Source organism: Amphibalanus amphitrite, unplaced genomic scaffold (assembly GCF_019059575.1).
Source record: "Amphibalanus amphitrite isolate SeventyFive unplaced genomic scaffold, NRLGWU_Aamphi_draft 000063F_arrow, whole genome shotgun sequence".
NCBI classification, from domain to species: Eukaryota; Metazoa; Arthropoda; class Thecostraca; order Balanomorpha; family Balanidae; genus Amphibalanus; species Amphibalanus amphitrite.
Window position 1 is genome coordinate 862,675 of NW_024881559.1, and position 14,038 is coordinate 876,712.

The window sequence follows — 14,038 nt, forward strand, 5'->3', positions numbered from 1 at the left end:
GGCTCAGGACACAGTTACGCTATTCGATACGCACTTAACGAACATTCCACTGACGTATTAAAATATCAGTTATAGATATCGTTTGTAAAGAAAAAAACAGTGGTGGCGAAAATGCCAGTCAGATTTATTCCACCCTGGGAATGACGTCATCACAACCTGTTCTCAGGCCAGCCGCCTCCAACTGTGGACCGCAGCGGTCAGCTCACCAGGATGACGGAGACGTTCACATCACGTCACGTCAAATACACGTCCACACTACGTCGACAGAGCACAGCATGCCGAGCACGCCAGCAGCCAGGCTAACAACGCGCCGCAAGTCGCCACAGCGCACACGCCGAATTTGATTTGGTTCCCGTGCGATACACAGCCCGCAGTAGTCCGCCGTGTCACAGGAATGTGCTCCACACCACCAAACGCAAAGCAGCCGACAAAAGCCAAAACGGAAACAATGGAATGCCGCTCAGCTCATGGTACACGACAAATGCAACGAAATGTGACAGCTAACGGAACAGTCGCCCGGCTGGCAGCTCGCGTATCGCCGCCGCCCGCGACCAGTCGATGCCAGCGAGATTTTCGCACCAGCGCCGGGTGCATAGACACACTGGTAAATAAAAGCACCGCGCTCCGGCACGGCGCACCGACCCACCGCTGTCTGAGAGAACCGGCGACAGCGCGACCCGTGCCCGGGGGCGCTCCACTAGCTCTCGGCGCCCTCCCGCACCGTCAGCGAGGCCAGTTTGTCCGTCACCCCTCCGGGCGCCTCCGTCTCCGGCTCCGGCTCCGGCTCGGCCTCGCGCTCCTCGGTCGCCTCCTCCGGCAGCGTAGGGTCCTCCCGCGTTATCTTCTGCGCCTCCGTGAATACCTCCTTGAACTTCTTCGCATCTGTCCAACACACCGAGGGGATAATGAGTGGCCGTGGCCGGCCCGCCTTCGGGTCGCGGCTGGGAACTGCATACTTATCGTGACCTTTGGCGCCGCGCAACACTGCGAACATCTCCTGCGGAGGAGCGGCCGCGCCCCGGCCCGGCCGAACAGCCGCTGACATCAGCCGACGGCAAATGAGTCACAGGGAAGTATTACCGAGCCACGACTGGCCACGGCGAGATCGCCGAGAATCGCTCTTCTCTGCACGTTTTTTCGGTAGTTGGCAGTAAAGCCTGGGATCACTGACACAAAAAGAACTCAGCTAATTAACTGGCCATATAAAAGTGAAGTTTTATGTTTATTTCGGCAGCGCTGCCGGAGTTCGACAAACCCACAGGCAGTCACGGATCAGCAGCGGTATTAATCCGACCCGAAACGATCCATTGATTTGGGCTTCGTGCCAAAGACGTTCATTTCATTGCTCACGACGGGACATTACAAGGTGGCATAAGTGCAATTTTCAGTATTAAACAAAGCGAGAATGGTCCAAGGCAATTCAAATGCTATTTCAACGCATCAAGAGCCCGATGGATGCAAGGCTCGGTATATGTAAATAACGGAGATTGCATACAAATGATGGACTGCGATCAGTCACATCCAGGTAGACACTTCGAATGGGACAAACCGCGCCCGGGGCCCTGTTTCACCGCCCGACGCTGCGCGCGCTGCAGCGCGCTGGGAGCTGAGGCATACCCCTAACGTCACTCGAATTAAGTTGCGTGCGATCCGTTAGCTTATGATGAATCGCGTTTGGAACAGAGGTCCTAAGGAACCAAGTACAGAGAGAGCAGAGGTTTGAGTGCAAACGCTGTTAGCGTGCTGATGGTGCTGGCGCTGGGGTGCTAGCGTTTGCGATGACGTCATAGCGTAGCGTCAGAGTGGAGTTTGTTGATATTGCCATGGAAACCCAACGCACCGACGCGCGCAGCGCTCTGTCGTGAAACACCGCCCGGGTAAGCGGGTGCGCTATATTTGCTTTCGTTCCGTCTCCCCCAAAACTCCCTGGAACTCTGACATACCGTCCCAGATAGGACAGCATGTCAAAAGTATGCGAGCTCTAAAACCGTGGTTTGCGTCCTCGTAAGTTTGTCCACTTAAAACCTTTAAATTGCCTCAAAACACGCATACTTGATGCATAAAGAAATCTGGCAAATCTTCAAAATCTTGCAAAGTTAACATTCGAAGATCAGATGTTTCAAAAGCGTGCACTTTCTACTGCCATTTAATACCAGGAACTATTCGAGCGATATGTTTTCATTCGTTGGACCTTGCCACAACGCACGAATAGTTGATAAACTTAACATTATGCGGATACCAGCTGATCATTTGTTCCACCAAAATGCAGGTAAATGTCGATATAAAGGATGATAAAGGACTGTGTAAACCAATTAAGTCATATGATGAATATTTCTCCTCGGCTGATCACCCCCTGAGGCAACTAGGGTGTACGGATCGCCAAGAGCCCTAACAAAAATATCCACGGGAATTGGACACACGAACACAGACACTGTTCGGCACAGAAAACTACCAGGCACCAGCACCTACAATCTAAATGTGTATCGTCAGGGGAACGGGTATCGGGCAAACCATTGATTTGTATGGACAAGGCCTGCCCAATGTTATCCGCTCTAGCGACTTACTTTCGGCGTTGGCGAATCGGATGGCCAGCATCTCGGACTTGGGTTCTTCGTCGGAGAAATCGCAGGCGACGCTCCAGACCCAGGCGCGGTCGCTGCCGCAGTTGGGCATCAGATTGATGTTCTGCGTCACTGCAAACACAAGAAAGGCGCGTCAGCGGCGTCACTGATACTGAATGATTCCTGGGTTGTGTAAATAGCGACGAAAAAGCAGACATTTACGCTACGTTTTTCGGCTCGGAAAGGCCCACAAAGAAATAGAAACGGACTTCAAACTTCCACGCACATTTCCAAAGCTTCCCGAGATGAAGTTTGCCTCCGCGCACCAGTGCATTGTTCTCGTACTGGCGCCACGTCGGGAGAGTGTCGCCCACCCGATCATAAAACAACCCCGGAGTGACCCACACAGCGCCGCCAGTCCATCCACACCAGTCAATCATTCGCAGTCAAAACATCTCTCCCAGTCGAGGGGTGACTAGCGCGACCATCCCCTGCGACACGTGCCGTACCCACCACAAGGCGCTCCCGCCACCAATTACCATGGCTGGCGACACGGAACAACCGAGGGGCGGCCGGCGCGACAAACAGCGGCTACCGCACCCGGTTCCACCGAGGCCGAGCAGGGGGAGAGCCGCGCCTCTGAGGCGAGCCGTGGGTACCGCGTCCCGCGCCTCTGAGGCGAGCCGCGGGTCCCGCGCCTTCCGACACGAGCTGTAGGTACCGCGCCTCTGAGACGAGCCGTGGGTACCGCGTCCCGCGCCTCTGAGGCGAGCCGTGGATACCGCGTCCCGTGCCTCTGATACGAGCCGTGGGTACCGCATCCCGCGCCTCTGAGGCGAGCCGCGGGTACCGCGCCCGGCGCCGGCGTGTCCGCCGACGGCCTCAAACCGCCGCCGGTCGCCAACATTTGCATAATGGACGAGAGTGGGCAGAGGAGCCGGTAGAAGGAAGACACATCCTCGGACCTCCCGATGGGCCCGCCATCGAGCTTTTTACGACCCGCACTAAAACTGGGCGCCACTTTACACACTCCCCCACCGCTGGACATTTTGTGAAATATGCGCTGGTATTGGGAGAGATGTAAAATTGATTGCAGCACACTAGATAAAGCCTGACCGAGTAAAATAATACTTTGATGCTATAATTGGAACCTGCTTAAGGTGGGAATATTGGAGAAAACAATTATAAAATGTTCTTAAACATTTATGCCTACAAATACATGTTCGCGCATAATGATTGGTATCAACATATGGTCTACGTCGAACATCAGGTTATCGTTTGATATCGACGACCTATCGACGTTATCTTTTTCATTATAATAATTCGCTGACGTTACTTTACGGTCCACGTGCCGTCTTCTCTGGTGACTGAGTATAGTGGCCTTGGAGGAAGCGGGATGAGGAGAGGTCGAACTGTAAAATCAGAAACGTCTTATCACAGCAACATCACATCGCCTTTCGATAACGAGGAGTGCGTGCTATAACCGAGTGCCGATTACCGTCAGAATAATACATCCATCTGTGGAATGTGATGAATTATGGAGGCACCCCGACCGGACGGGCGGCACCTTTAATGAGCCGGCCGCCGCCCGCGGTTCGTCCCCGGCCATCTGTCATTCAGAGTCCGTTGGTCCGTCGGCTCGCCGTCCCGCCGGGAGGATAGGACCGACACAGATGGGACCGGCCGTCCACCCGGGCGGGGCCATGGACCGACCGCCAAGGACGGGTACCCGGTACATGGTCTGGCTGAGCACGGACGGGTACAGGCGGACCCTCCCTCCGCAGTCCGTCCAAGGGGCGCCAAATAACAGGCCACTAGACCCCACCCCGGCCGCCAAACGGGAGCCATGCAGTACACGAAGGCGTCCGTCTCTATAACTATCCGGGACTGCAGCAGCTGTGTCACATAGCAATGCCACGAGCTACGAAGTGAGGGAATCACGGGACTCTTATAACTATAGTTTTTGTCGTACGAAATCATTGGATTTTTAGTCAAATTTTCTTAATCAATTTTTATGATAACCGCGCATATTTATGGAAAACAAGCTTCGTTCATTCCATTCAAATTGAATAGTCTGTCAGCACTTACAGGGTTTTACACACAACACACGAGCAAGGAATGTGCCTTGTCAGCATCCGGATACTGCAGCAAACGTTGTGGAGGCTGCAAACGTCACACCAAGCCACCCACACCTCGTACAACACAGTTCCGGTCAGACATCCAGAACCGATCGTTCACGCCCTGGCGGTCAGCCGCGATCTTTGCCCCGTGGAATAAACATCCTTCGGTGAGCGCCGCGGCGAACCGCTCCACGGACCGCGGTGCACAGCGGCGGGCCAGCTAACCTGACCAGACGCGGCACCTCCAGCCGGGACAGGCACAAAGCCGAACCGCCAGCCTTGGCACCGTAGCTTGGCTTTGTCTCGAGGTCAACTGCCGGACAACGGAAACTACGGGAAACGTTTGGCTGCAGACTGGTGTGTCACATTGACCGAGGCCACGCTTGTTCATCAGGATGAGGGTCAGAGAGGATGCGGAAGGATCCATAATATGAGGTGGCATCTAATCGCTTGTAAATCTTTAAGTTTTATTATTTCAATTTATCACTATCAATGAATGTGTCGTCTAAAAGAGCAGTCTGGGAAATGCATGAAGCCCATCGGCTAATCGGTCTGACGACATTACGGCGCACCACAGAGCTACGAACGCTTCAGCTGTTGCAGGGCGAGCCGGATGGTAATGTTTACGCATCGTAAGACTTTGGCGGCTCTGTAAGGCATCACCTCCCCTTTATTATACGCTACTATGCTATATTTTAAGTTGACAGATAGTTTGACTTTAACTTCTTCGTTGCCCCAGTAAGATAAAAGTAGATTTTACCAGTCCATAACCCAACTGTACCAAAAGAAATCACTGAGAGAGAAAAACCTTATCAGTCCCGTCGCTATTTCACTTTTCGTCGCAGCACTTCAGTTATACTCAGCATGACTTATTAGCATTTCCCGACTCCGTAGTTCCACGCTACAATACATCGTTATTCGTAAGAGACATTAAAATTGCTGCATCAAGTAACCGCTGCGGTTATATGAGCGAGCAGATAATAGGCAGAAATGCAGCCATTGCCCATCAGCCATGCATTGGGAGTAGACCCCAGACTATTGGAAATAGCTCAAAACATAGGGGAAATATGTACATATTTTTCATGGCTTCTAAATCAGAAACGCTGATATAAAGTTATATTTGTGTTAACTAAGCGTGTTCATGCAATTGTATTGGTTTATCATAATGCCAATAAAAATCCGCGAACGACTTATCTTTCTCGTAAGCTCGACATATGTCGAACACCCCGGGTGGCGGCTACTCACCGAAGTGGTTGGCGCACACTTTGAGCGTCTTGTCTCGGCGCATGAGCAGGCGGGCGCGCGGCTTGCTCTTGTGCCGGAGGATCTTGACGTCGCCGGTGCCGCGCTCCTTCCACTCGGGCTGCTCGCCGGAGCGGTCCATCCGGTAGAGTTTGGCGCGCAGCTGCAGCAGGGTCTCCTCGTCGGCCTCGCTGTCGGGCAGCTCGACCAGCGGCAGCGAGACGATGGGCTCGTAGTGCGGGTCGTGCGCCGCCTCGGGCTCCTCGTCCTCATCACCGGCGGCCGGCGCCGACTTGGCCGGAGCCGGCTCCCCGGCCTCGGGAGCCGCCGACGACTCCGGCTCCTGCTGATTCTACACAGAGAGGGGAGGTTAGCACCAACAGCACAGAGGGCAGGTTAGCACCGACGGCACAGAGGGCAGGTTAGCACCGACGGCACAGAGAGCAGGTTAGCACCGACAGCACAGAGGAGAGGTTAGCACTTAGCACCGACAGCACAGCTGAGGAGCACCGACAGCACAGCTGAGGAGCACCGACAGCACAGCTGAGAAGCACCGACAACACAGAGAGCAGGTTAGCAATGCCAGCACAGAGGGCAGGTTAGCACCGACAGCACAGAGGGCTCAGGGCAGGTTAGCACCGACAGCACCGACACAAGATCAGCGCCGGTACAGTACCTGAACAGCGCCGGTACCGGCACCAAAATACCGCCAGCACAGCGCCCAAATAGGGCAGCAACATATCGTCAATCAGACACCCGGGCACTGGACAGCAAACCGAGGGTGGAGTAGCCAGCTCCAGACTAGCTCAGCGCGCGACCTACGCCCGACTTCCAGAAGGGGCGAAACAAAATGTACCAGAAATTCTTAGCGAAATACACAGTTCAAGACCGTTGTTTAAGGCTTTGTAAGTTTAAGGAGTTTTAGTATCGAAGTGCCAGTGGAATGATACTTACCTCTTTATCGGACATTTTTCCACTCAGAAATTTCACCTGGAACAAAACAAAAATATTGCCAGTTAGGTGAGCTGATAAAGTCAACGACGGTAAATCACCTGAACGAACTAACGCACTGTACCATCGCTCTCAGCGCCACCTACGACACTTCTGACAGGTGTTCGAAGGAGTGCCGACCGGCAGGCCTGTCTTGGCCCGGACTCTGGCATGGAGGAGTTACGGACAAAGTACACATCGCAAAGGTTCTCGTGGCCGATGTACGGTTGACTACAGAATGATGTTCCACTTTTCACAGGCAATCAGTTGCCTTGGAGTGATAGGCTGTGCCGCATCACACGGGGTGAGATAACGGTTCCAAGATTCTTACAGATTAACAGTTCAACGCCGTGACTCAACGCTCACTATAAACACGCTTAATTGCGTGATAAACGGGCAACGACACAACTTAGCGTTCCAACCAAAAGATACCTTATGAGGAGTAATCCATCATTCTGTAGTCAACTGTACGTCGCCAAATGACAATGTACGTAGGACGAAAGTACGTATCGCAAATATTTGTATGGCATATAGTACGCACATACAAAGTAGGTACAGGTTAGATTGCCTGGGGTAGGTTTGATTGGGTTGGGTTCGTTTACACTAGGCTGAGTTGGGTTAGGTCAGGGCATGTTATGCCATAAGCGTAACTTTATATCTCTTTGTGGGTGCTCAAGCACCCCCAATCCTGAGCTCAGCACCCCCTGCCTTCTTAAAGCACCCCCAGCCTCCTCAAAACATTCCCAGCTGACTCAAGGCCCTCAATAATCAGAATGTCCATCTCCTAGTACTGTAATGAGCCCAGTGAATCATGCAAATACTATGCTTACTCAATTCAGTGACTAAGAGAATATACATTGAATAAATCACCACAAATTAAGATGCATAATATTTGTGTTAACATTACATCTGATACTAGATACCGGCAGCGCTCGTGCGTTGCCTTGAGTCAGAATTGGAGGATCCATAGCCCAATGACTTCATTAATAGCGGCTGCGCCATGCCATCTTTCTGTTTCTAATAGCGTGTGTCTAGTTCTATCAGTGTACCGACTTTTGTGTCGCTAGATCGACGTTTCCCGGGATCAGAGGATCCCTCGTCAAAACCGTTATCCGCCCCCCGCACGCGCAGCTTGCACCCCTCGGATATTATCTCGCCAGAATGTCGTGATCAAATGTATTCTTCTTATGACCTGCAAGTTTTGAACCAGTTAGAGCTGCCGTTTACTCTGCAGGCGTGGCAACGTACGAAGGGGTGCAATCGGCTTGCACGTGCATAGCTCATGCACCACAGAGTTTAGCTCAACCAAATGTGCATTATTTTGGAGGCCTTGTCTGGGACTACCATTGAACCGCTTTTGAGGTTGATAGCTTAAAATTTCTTTGAGCCAGAGGACCTCACGTCAAAACAGTTTTCCGACCCCAGCACGTGCAGCCTGCACCCTTCGCAGACGGTGACCCCCCTGGAAACTGGTTCAAGGTGTTACCGATGTGTCCCGCCAGTATGGCTTTGCCCGTGACCTCGGGTTGACCTGTAGCCTTGACAAAAAATTTCGTGTCACCGAAACTTTGAAGCGGAATAGCATGTGCCACGAAGCACCGAGCGAACCGAGGCCAGCACCAAAAGTTTACCTCGCCGGAGACGAATCAAACGGTCCCACTTTCGTCCCGATCGGTCCATCCATTTTGACTCCAGGTCCAAAAAAGCTTGGACAAACTCACATACTCACTCACTCACTGACAAACAGGCTCAGCCGAACTTTTTTCAGCGACCCACCAATGGGAATTTCCGGATGCAAAAGCATGCTATCGCATGCTTTTGATCCTCCAATTCTGGATTATCAGGGGCCCGGGAACGATTTTCAAGTTGGGGGGGGGGGCGACCCTAAAATACCTGACATGATGCATATGAAACAGTGGCATAGCTAGGGGTCTCAGGAGACACGTACCCCCTCCCCCCCATCGGGTTCAAAGGGACCCTCGGGTCCGAGAGGCCCTGCAGCGCCATTTGACCGCTGAGGGTTAAAGATGGCCATATTTCTACTCAGAAGGGCCCCGTGGGGCTCGTTAGAGCACCTCATGGGCCATAAATAGCAGCCACACTAAGGTCTCCATAAGGGCCCCACGCCGACTTCTGAGGGCCTTTTGCGGCTTTTAAGGACACCTCGGTGGTCTCCAAAGGCCCGTTACTGGCCTCTGAGAGGTCTTACCGGCCTATGAGGGGACAGTTCTAGGGGCATTTCCCACCTGTGATGGTTCCACACTTATTTTTCTGAGGGCCCCATAACGGCAACTATGGGGCCCTCGTCGGTGCCTATGAGGGCCCACACCGGTGTCTCTGAGGGTTTCACACCCCCAACTCCGAGTGCCTACACCAGTGCCTATTAAAGCCCTATATCGGCGGCTCTGAGGACCCACCCAACACCTGCGCATCTAAAGGCCACCCACTGATGACTTGAGGGCCCACAACGGTGACCCTGAGGGCCCCACCGGCGTCTGACAGTACCATGCCGCTCTCTTAGGACCCCGCAGGACTTCTTCTGCCTTCCTAAGCCCTAAGGACCCCTTGCCGGTCACTGAGCCCCCCTGCCGGCTTGTAGAGAGTTCGCGTCAGCAGCTCTAAAGGCCCCACACCCGTCTGTAACGGCTCTACACCAGCGTCTATGAGGGCCCGGAGCAACGCCTGTAAGGACCCTCATCGGCGCCTCTGAGAGAATCACACTAGCACCTCTGATCGCCCACACCGGCACCTGCATGGCGGCCCCACACTGGTACCTCCCTTACCGGCGGCTCTGAGGGCCCTACGTCGGTGATTCTGAGGGTGCCACCGATAACTGAAGGCACCACACAAGCCCTTAGTGTAGCTGAGCTTTAATCCCATACCGGCCCTCCGAGGGCGCCACGTCAGTGCACTCATTGCCCCACACCCCTCCCTCACACCCGGAGCGGGTAAACTGTGTTATACCTATAGCAACGATTTTACCACCGTTGTACTTTATGTATTTCTCAAAGTTGACTCAAAATGGTCCAGTACAAAATCTGGCCTGCCAAACTTATGGCCAAGGTCAGGCCCAAACACGTTTTGGGCAATCAGTCTCAGTCCATGACTCCATTCTTCGGCAACTACGGTGCAAGGCCGATACTAAAGAAACTTGCAATTTGTACCCTTGACCTGACCTTGACCTTGACCTCAAACTTTAAATTAAGTACATGTTTTTAGTTATTCGTGATGAGATCTGTCGATTGGCGTTTGAATGTTCCAAATCGGACCATTAGTTCGGGAGATAACAGGGGGGTAAAATTTATCCCCCCAGCCCCGCGCGTTCGGCTGGAGACCCCAGCCCCGCGCGGGTTAATGCATTGGGTGAGCCAAATTGTTTTACAGTGGCGCTATTAAAACAAGCTCTCGAACCGATTTAACATCATTTCTTGCATGATGCCTGATAGCTACAGTAAAAAGAACAACTAAAAAAACTACAAAAACTATGGCATGCCTTTCTGAAAGCTATTGAGCACCCCCAATGATTTTTGGAAAACTACACCCATGTGTTATGCTAATTTTTATTTTTAGCGGTACCTACCTACGTCTTTTATCCTTGGACTAGAGCGATGCCTACTTTTGTTCGCGAGTCGGCACGGAGATATGTTCGGCGAGACACCATCAGAACTGGGAATTATGCTGCCTCATCATAGGCGTCTGGTAAACATACAAAACTTTTTGTTTCAAAACAAGCTCTTCCAACTTACTTAAAGAGGCTTGGCGAAAACCATCGATTTTTTTTTTGGGAGGGGGCTATTTAATAGAGTTTCCCTATGAGCTTTCCATACGTTTGGCAGTTGGCATTTTCACGCTTATTGGCAATTACTCAGTCAGTTTATCTTTAAGGAGTGGATATTCACCACTCACCAGTCATCCCCTACCCGCTACCTATGTATGTAACATGTGTTATATTAGCGGGGTATACCGCTAATATACAGGACTACGTTCACGAGCACCGTAAAGTGCTGAGTGCGGTGTGTGCACGTGCAGCAGGCGTGGGGGTGGGGGATGGGTAGGCGGCATGACGTCACACGGCCGCGTGCAGTGGCCGGTCCCTGTGGCCGGTCCCGACCAACCACAGCGGCCGCTGTGTGCGGTCCTCGCACAGGGCCCGTGAACAGCCCTCAGGGCACTACACTAAGGCACTTACAAGATCGCTCACAAAATCTCAGTCCACGGATTTGAAATACAATATTTCAAAAAATATAAAAACAAACCATTCAGAAAATTTTGGTAGAAGGAATAACATTTGCAAATATCAGGCGTGCAAGGCACGGCCCAGTCACTCCAATAGTGATTAAGATATAGAGGCTGGATGGGGGGGGAGGGTTGATTGGACTTGCTGGTTGTTAGACGGTCGAGTCGTCGGCCCATGATCGAGACAGAGTTTTCAGGAACATAACAAAAAAAAAAACATATTGCTTGTAACGAGAGGAAGCCAATGGTACCCGATTGTAAGTACATTGGCTGACCTTGTAGGCTAGGTCAATGACCTGAATGCCAGGAAAATCAGGACCGTAGGTAGTTTTCTTCAGTCAGGATCTATTAACTCAGTACATTTTATGTAGATTGGCTTGGGTGACTGGTCAGTTTCGGTTAGCCTCCACACGCGAGATCAATTCTTATGGGTCGGTCTTTATTACCGTAGATGCTTCGGCCACATGTTGCATTGGCCCTAAGATATCTAGCTAGCTCCCAGTGCTCAACTGAGTGCTAAATTTGTTGTCATACCCAAAACTACTCTTGATAAGTTGCAAAACTTATCAGTGCAAAACTAAAAAAGTCAACCAAAGTTATCATCTGAGTGCAGAGTGGCAAGTCCATTAGTCACATCCTATCACCACCCCAATGCCTGTCCCGTAGCTCAGTTGATACTTGGTAGAGCGCTGGACTCCCCCGGTAGTGAGAGCACGGGTTCGAGTAGTTCCGGCGCTCGATATTTGAGACTCCTGACGGGGATGGTCTGCGGTTGGTGGGAGCAGCCGCAGCCAGTTGAGTGGGACAGGCCGGATACGGCTTTGATTAAACTTTGGCATCAAAAGTCTCTCATCACCCAGAATAGAGCGATCGGAAGGTAGGGTTCGGGGTCAACACAACAAGCTCTGCTTAGTGCTTAGCATAGGCACTGGCTCTGTCAATCCGTCCATTCAAACATTCAAACTAAATTGTTAAAAAATATACCAGTGGGAGGGTTGGGTAGGTAGGTAGGTTATCTACAGAAAATATTATTCACTGGTTTTGACTTCAAATTGGAATTGGTCTCTTGCCAAGACTTTTTAATGCCTACTCCATTGCATGTCTCAGGTCTAACTATTATGCTCAATGTTGGGCTTTTGCCAAACATGCAAAATTGGACTTGAAATGCAATGTGCAAGGCCTTCCACGTTTCGCACTAGATAGTTAAAGTGACCATCCCACCTTAGTTGACATTAGTTTTGAGTTGAGATAGCGGAATTTGGGACCCTGGCTTGCGATTACCAGAGGGCTGTTCATGGGCACCGCTCACTGCTGCGTGCGGTGTGTGCAGCAGGCTTAGGGATAGGGAAGGGGATGGGGTATTTGGTATGACAGCACACGGCTGCATGTGGTGGACCGTACACAGGGCCGAACAGCCCTCAGTTTAGGCAATCACAACATCAAGAAAAACTTTAATTCTGTGATATTAAATTTCAAAATCTGCAGTTTTTTTGTATTATAAGGGGCTACAGGCATTTGAGAACCCACTTAGACTTTGTGCCATCAGCAATTTTGCTGATGGCACAAATTTAAATTACAATGGAAAATATTGACTGTTTTTTTTAGATTGAACTTTATTTTATGTTAAGGACCTCACGGTTCAACTGTTACCTACATCATTTGGAAGCAATAATTTGACTTTTAACTTTTGACTTTTTTGAATTTGACTTAAAAGTCAAATTATTGCTTCCAAATGATGTAACAGTCGAACCGTGAGGTATTTCGAATAACTTCGGAAGTTTTATTCAGATCATCACCAAACTTCGGCCACTTAAGGTCACACCTATGTAGCATACATCCACCAAGTTTCAAGTCTTCACTACGAATACTTTTAGTACAGTGTGTGTTTTACTGACGCTCCACAATGTGCTCCAGGTGAGCGCCACGGCACTGCAGGGCGTAGGTACACTTGCAACCGGCGGGCAAAGTTGTCGATAACCCGATGGCTGTGCACTTAACAGAGTGCAATGGCCTCTGGAGACAGTGCTCAGGGGGTGTGCTACCCCTGAAACGTTATTCTTATCGGGTTATCGACAACTTTGCCCGCCGGATGCAGGTGTGCCTATATAGCCTTGGGTGTGCCTACGCCCTGCAGCGCCGGGGCGCTCACCTGGAGCACATTGTGGAGCGTCCGTAAAGCACACACTGTACTAAAAGTATTCGTAGTGAAGACTTGAAACTTGGTGGATGTCTGCTACATAGGTGTGACCTAAAGTGGCCGAAGTTTGGTGATGATCTGAATAAAACTTTCGAAGTTATTCAAATTTTGGTGATGACCGTTTTTTTGTGTCACCCTGTAATTTGGTAAACATTCATTTTGCTCTTTCTGGACCAGGGTTCCATCACTTTTCATTTTATGCCAATTCATTAACTTTTTGAAGGTGGGAGGATCCCATTACAATTTAATTGTTTTAATTTGCTTTGCAGTCTGAAATATTGGGCCGGGCAAAGGGGCTTAGCCAGATTAACCCAGGTATATAGGGCCTTGGATTAACCAGTTGCTTGAGGACATACTTCAATACCGAATTAAAAAAAAAAACTGGCAACACATGAAAATAGAACCACACACCTCCACACCACACAAAACAATTTCAAATGCGAGGCATATGTGAAGAGCGCTTGCATTCATAAGCTGCAAAGTTCCTAATGACATCATAGAATTCAAATGTTGAAATTACTTTCCCCTTTTTTGAGATATTATCGAGCAAAAACTACCTAGCAAAACAGTTTGTTACATTTTTTATATCTTATTCATCAAAACTTTGATTTTTCAAAATCAGAAATAAATTTTTGCTAAGCAGCTCGGTCAAATTTGCAAATCACAGTCCTCCATAGAATGACGTAACAAAT

General features: G+C 50.6%; 1 protein-coding gene across 11 annotated transcripts; it reads right to left on the reverse strand.

Moving 5' to 3' along the window:
- Positions 1-103: 103 nt before the first annotated feature.
- Positions 104-14,019, reverse strand: LOC122378689 (ran-specific GTPase-activating protein-like). Of its 11 annotated transcripts, none has more exons than XM_043360057.1 (5): positions 13,758-14,019; positions 6,878-6,913; positions 5,927-6,275; positions 2,565-2,693; positions 104-882 (listed from the first exon to the last, which is right to left on the reverse strand). In XM_043360057.1, exons 1-5 carry the CDS (start codon positions 13,842-13,844, stop codon positions 698-700), a joined length of 786 nt encoding a protein of 261 aa, XP_043215992.1. In that variant the 5' UTR covers positions 13,845-14,019; the 3' UTR covers positions 104-697. The 11 variants fall into 11 exon arrangements, with proteins under 11 accessions (XP_043215992.1, XP_043215993.1, XP_043215988.1 ...); XM_043360058.1 differs by having other exon boundaries at positions 13,703-14,011; XM_043360053.1 differs by having other exon boundaries at positions 13,766-13,786.
- Positions 14,020-14,038: the final 19 nt, after the last annotated feature.